The sequence below is a fragment of the Pteropus vampyrus genome, unplaced genomic scaffold (genome assembly GCF_000151845.1).
Source record: "Pteropus vampyrus isolate Shadow unplaced genomic scaffold, Pvam_2.0 Scaffold36, whole genome shotgun sequence".
Classification (NCBI taxonomy): domain Eukaryota; kingdom Metazoa; phylum Chordata; class Mammalia; order Chiroptera; family Pteropodidae; genus Pteropus; species Pteropus vampyrus.
The window spans coordinates 3,866,132-3,871,268 of record NW_011888817.1 but is presented as its reverse complement, the minus strand read 5'-3'; the positions used below and the strand labels follow the sequence as shown (position 1 = coordinate 3,871,268).

At 39.1% G+C, this 5,137-nt stretch overlaps 1 protein-coding gene across 1 annotated transcript in view; it reads right to left on the bottom strand.

The window, feature by feature from the left end:
- Positions 1-475: 475 nt before the first annotated feature.
- The window catches only part of NCMAP (non-compact myelin associated protein), a 6,814-nt gene continuing 2,152 nt past the window's right edge, over positions 476-5,137 (bottom strand). Inside the window, exons 2-4 of the mRNA XM_011357612.2 lie at positions 3,819-3,903; positions 1,507-1,658; positions 476-593 (exon numbers count right to left, since the gene is read on the bottom strand). Coding sequence (XP_011355914.1) covers positions 1,517-1,658; positions 3,819-3,903 — 227 coding nt within the window. The 3' untranslated portion in view covers positions 476-593; positions 1,507-1,516. The remainder of the gene's footprint in view (positions 594-1,506; positions 1,659-3,818; positions 3,904-5,137) is intronic.

Below are 5,137 nucleotides of genomic sequence, written 5' to 3'. Positions count from 1 at the left end.
AAATGGAAAAAATACCTCCTAGTGTTACTGGGAAAAATAAATCCTATGAGATGACTTGTGCGAAGGCACCTTGCAACGCGGCTGGTACTTGGTGGATATTTAAACACAATTGGGGGATAAAAAACACAATTGATTAACAAAACAGCTTTTTGAAAGAAAGAGAGCAAGAGAGAGAGATAACAACTACATTAACGGACCCATGAACTTTAAGCATGTTCTGATTTTAGAATCATTAAAATGTAAAAAAAAATATGTTTTGCAATTGAAGAAATATCGTCAACAATAATGCTGGCTCCTATTTGCTGGTGCCAGGCACTATCGGAGCTGCTTTATTAAGACCTTGACTTGTTATCATAACCCAGTGAAGCAGATGTTATCATTCCCACTTCATGACCGGGAAACCAAGTATGGAGAGGTCAAGTCACTTTTCCAAGGCCACGCAATGGGGAAGTTGGGTTCGGAAGGTGGGTCTTCTTAATTCCAAAATGCTTTCCCCTCTTAGTAGATGGTACTCCAGGCTGAAGAATCAAAGAGCTCAGCTCTCTACAGAGAAATGGTTTGTGAATGTCGTACAACGTATATGTCCTGAATTTCTGCAAGGCAACCATGAAGAGAATAGGTAACAGAGTTGTAATCTAATCAGTCTACAAATCCTGGTCCTCAGAGGTAACTGTTAACTGGAGAGTGAGGATTGATCAGAATCCAAATCGAGGGGAGCCTAGATATTAGAGTGAGTCAGGGTTAATCCAGCCTGGAGGGGGAGATAGGGTCTAACTGGCCACCAGGCATGTTCCAAGGCTCATGGACACTGCAAGGAGTTTTGGTCCTAGAGGCCATTATTTATCGAGGTCACCCTATTCCTTCTAATCTGACTCTTTACTAATGAAGTAGAAAGCTTCAGTTTAAACAGATAATTCAGTTTTCTGTGTAACCATTCTCAAGGAGGAAAAAATAGGCTGACCAATAGTCATGAGCTAACTAGCGATCATCTAGTACTGGAACAAGTTACAAATTAACAAGCTGGTTTTCTCGTTAGTTAGTCTAAATTAGTTCCCCTCTGCCTCATTATGAGACTGAATATTTGGCTCTGCAAAGCTGCGGACATGGCCCTTACTCTGATATGAACCTAGTAGCAGACCCCATTGTGACACTCTCAGGAGCATGGCCTGACGCCTGACCCCTGACCAAAGACTCCTGGGCTATCTGTCTGTCTGTCTAGCTATTGTGCTTGAGGGGAGAGAGTTAAACCCACATAGCTCTACCTTCTCAGATGACAAGAAAGTGTCATACAGCTTTTTGGTGGGGCAGCAGGGATACGGTCATAGTTGGGGTGGGGCCATGCAGGGCAGGGCAGGATGGGGTTGGGGGTTGCCTGAAGCGTCAGAGCTTGCATGAGATGCCCCTGTAGACCTGACAAGAAGGAACTCATAGTGAAGCTGCCAGAGGAGAAATGTGCTTCTTGGTCTTGACTGGAGAAGGCTCTTTCGATAATAGCTGAAATATTACCCGGTAGGGGTCACCGAGACTCCACGTGGACGTCAACAGGGCTGAAGGTCACAGTGGCAGGGTGTTGGCTGCTGCTGCTGTTGGGACCCTGGGCAGAAGGGGTGGCTGGTTTGGGGCTCTTGGGCTCCAGCTCCCGCCTTGCCCTCATTTTCCTGCAATGAGATACGCACACCCACTTGAGTGTCTCCCCTTGTGTGCTCTGGGGAACAGGCTCTATGACTATAGCTCTGGCGACAAGATTAATGTAGATAGTCGTTAAATCATGTTGTTTAATGCCAACCATGGAACTGATCAACTGGAAGGGACCTTAGACTTCAGCTAGATTGGATTTTTAATTTTTTTTCCTATTAATGAATGAGTAAAGTGTCAGGTGGCTATATTAAAAGCAAAATGAAGATATTACTTTTTTTCTATTCAGTTGTAATATGAGTTAAATTTTGCACTCTCATTATGCTGGCTAAGTTTATTGCTAGCAATGTTTAGTAACTTTTTACAAAGCTGAGAAGAGAATGTACTTAAAACATATATCCTGTCTTTCATTTTATACACCACAAAATTCAGTAACTAACAAAACAATCATTAATTTTAACATCTACATGATATTTCATCTTGTTGACCTATCATAATTTTTAAAAAAATTTTCAAATCCTCAGAAGTTGCATGAAAAGTGCAATTAATACCCAAATGCCCTTCACCGAAAAATTCACCCAGTGTTAACAGTTTGCCACATTTGCTTTCTCTCCCTCTCTCTCTCTCCCCAGCCACATTTATGCACACATATACGTACACACAGAGTATTTTTTTTTTTTTAATCATAAACCACCTGTGAGTTAGTTGCAGACATCATGGTACCTTACCCCTAAATGCTCCTAAGAACAAAGGCATTCTCTAATGTAACCATACTGCAATTATTATACTTTGGGACCCTTCCATTTTAAAGATGATAAAATCAGCACTAAGAAGTTACATGACTTGCCCGGTTTTGATAAACCAAAGACTGAACCCAGGCCAGACATCACTGTAAACAAAGTGGGGTGAAAAGAGTCCCTATCCACATTAAAACCTAGAAAAGGGGCTTAGAACAGCAGCAGTGATGGAGAGGAGTGACCGGTAGATGTTAGGGGTTGACACCACTTCCTAGTTTGAAATAGATTCAAATTATAATACTCCAAAGATTTTTAAAAATAATTAAATGTTATTATTATGGTGGGAGCACTTTCTTTAAAACCAGATGGGACTGGGCTTGAATCTCAACTTTTGCAATTATGGCTGAGTAATCTTGGGCATGTTACTTAATCTTCCTGTGCCTGTTTCATGCCTGAAAGATCAGGTAGTACCCACCTTGTAGGGTTGTCGTGAGGAGTAAATGAGTTAATACATATAAGGAGCTTAGAACCCTGTCTTGCAGGAAAAGATGAATATATGTTATTTACTATTATAAGTAATATTGATATTATTATAAAAACAATGCATGTTTACTGCTCCTCAAATATAAGGAAGCACAGCTCCTTCCCCTGCAACAACCAGCAACCAAGTAACCAGCCATCCTATCATGCAGACACACTGGTTGTTAACACCTTGTTGTGACTCGTTTGAACCTTCCTTGGGTGTGAGTGTGTGTAACCCAAGTATATGATCATAATGTACATACTGTTTTGTAAACTTTTACAATGTAATGTAAACAGCTATCCTTACCAATAAATATGATTCTATGATATTTTTCTTTTAAAATGGCTTCCTGGTCTTCCATGATGTGGATATATTTATAGTTTTTTTATTTTGATATCTTCCCTGAAAAGAATTACCTTCTGCAAAGTTGTGACTAGAGGTGATAACACATAAGATAATAACACAAAATTTATTGTTCATGCAATTGAGTTATATTATTTTATTTCTTCCTATTTGGTCCCAGAAAGTGGCATCTCATGTATATGCATTCCATTATTTGTCACCTTAAATATTCATGTGGTCCCCGGAATACAACCTAGCAGAAGAGACCCTAAAAGGACTGAAACATTCCTCTATTGTCTATAAATTACATACAGGTGTTTACCACAATGTTCAAAGCCATTATCATTTTCACTATCATCGTTATATTTAAAAAATATTTCTCCAAGTACAAGAATATTTGGTCACTGTGAAGTTACTAAAGCAGAACAGATATCAAAACAGGACCCACAAAAGGTAGAGCATTTGATGATGGACTCATGGATACTGCTGGGCACATGACAGGCATCCACAAGTATTAGTTCCCATTCATCTTGGCATCACTGAAGGGACCAGACAGTTTTAAAGCCCAAGTCATCCCATACCTGTTGTACATCTTTAGCAAGATCAGAACCACGGTGAAGATGATGATGACAACCACCACAATGGCAGCAACGATGGCTCCAGAACCTATGAGAAGAGGAGGAGAGATGGCAAATATGCAAACCGAAATGCAGAGAAGCATTCAGAGACTGGGAGGGGGTCCCTACTGCAGCACCTGACATCTACACTGGGTCAGGGGGAGGAAGAGAGAATGCTGGCACTCGCTGCCGGCCCCAGGACAGAGTCACATCTAGAGTGGCAGTGCACCCCTACCCCCGATAGGGCTTGGAGAACCATGTCCTCAGCACATTCCCTGCCAAAATTCTGTCTTAGGCCTTGTCATGTTCTTATCAGCCCTAACAGTTTTAAATTTCTTTTGTGAAAGAGGCAAGCAAAAAACCCTTCCCTCTTTTTGATAATACAAAAGTAATATGCGATTTTTGTACTTAATTTTGAAAATATAACTACGAGCAAAAAAAGGGAGGGGGAGGATAAAGACCTCATTGCCCCAAGAATCACCGATCATCTACAGTTGACCCCTGAACAACACAGGGGTTAGGGCTGTTGACATCTAGTGCAGTTGAAAATCCATGTATAACTTTTGACTTCCTGAAAGCTTAACTACTAATAGCCCATTGTTGACTGGAAGCCTTACCAATAAAATAAATAGTCAATTAACATATGTTTTTTGTGTTATGTGTATTATATACTGCATTCTTACAATAACATAAGGTAGAGAATCGAAAATGTTATTGAGAAAATCCTAAGGAAAAGAAAATACATTTACAGTACTTACTGAAAAACATCTTCATATAAATGGACCCACACAGTTCAAACCCAGGTTATTTAAGAGTCAACCATATACACATACTCATTCAAGTATGTGATAATGTATATGTACATATGCATATTAAATATCTATCAATATTTTTGAATAATTTATTAATTCTATGAGTATCCATCTTAAGAAAATTTTCATAAGTATGGAGAATATGCACTTGATAAAAATGGAACCATGTTCCATATGCCATTTTATAACAATGACCTGATAATCTTTCCATGTAATTACATATTGTTCTTCATGATTTTTGATGGCCGTAGAGTACTCCATTGTTTGGATGTGCCATAATTTGTTTACCAATTCTCTATTAAGGATATTTAGGTTGTTTTCAATTTTACACTACTAAAAACAAGCCTATGGTGAATGTCTCAGATTCTAATTTCAGTGTTAGTTCTCAGTCTAAATGTCCAACTCTAATTTTAAGTTTAAGATCAACATCATTGTCATAATTGATATTGCAAATATAAAAAACCATTAAAA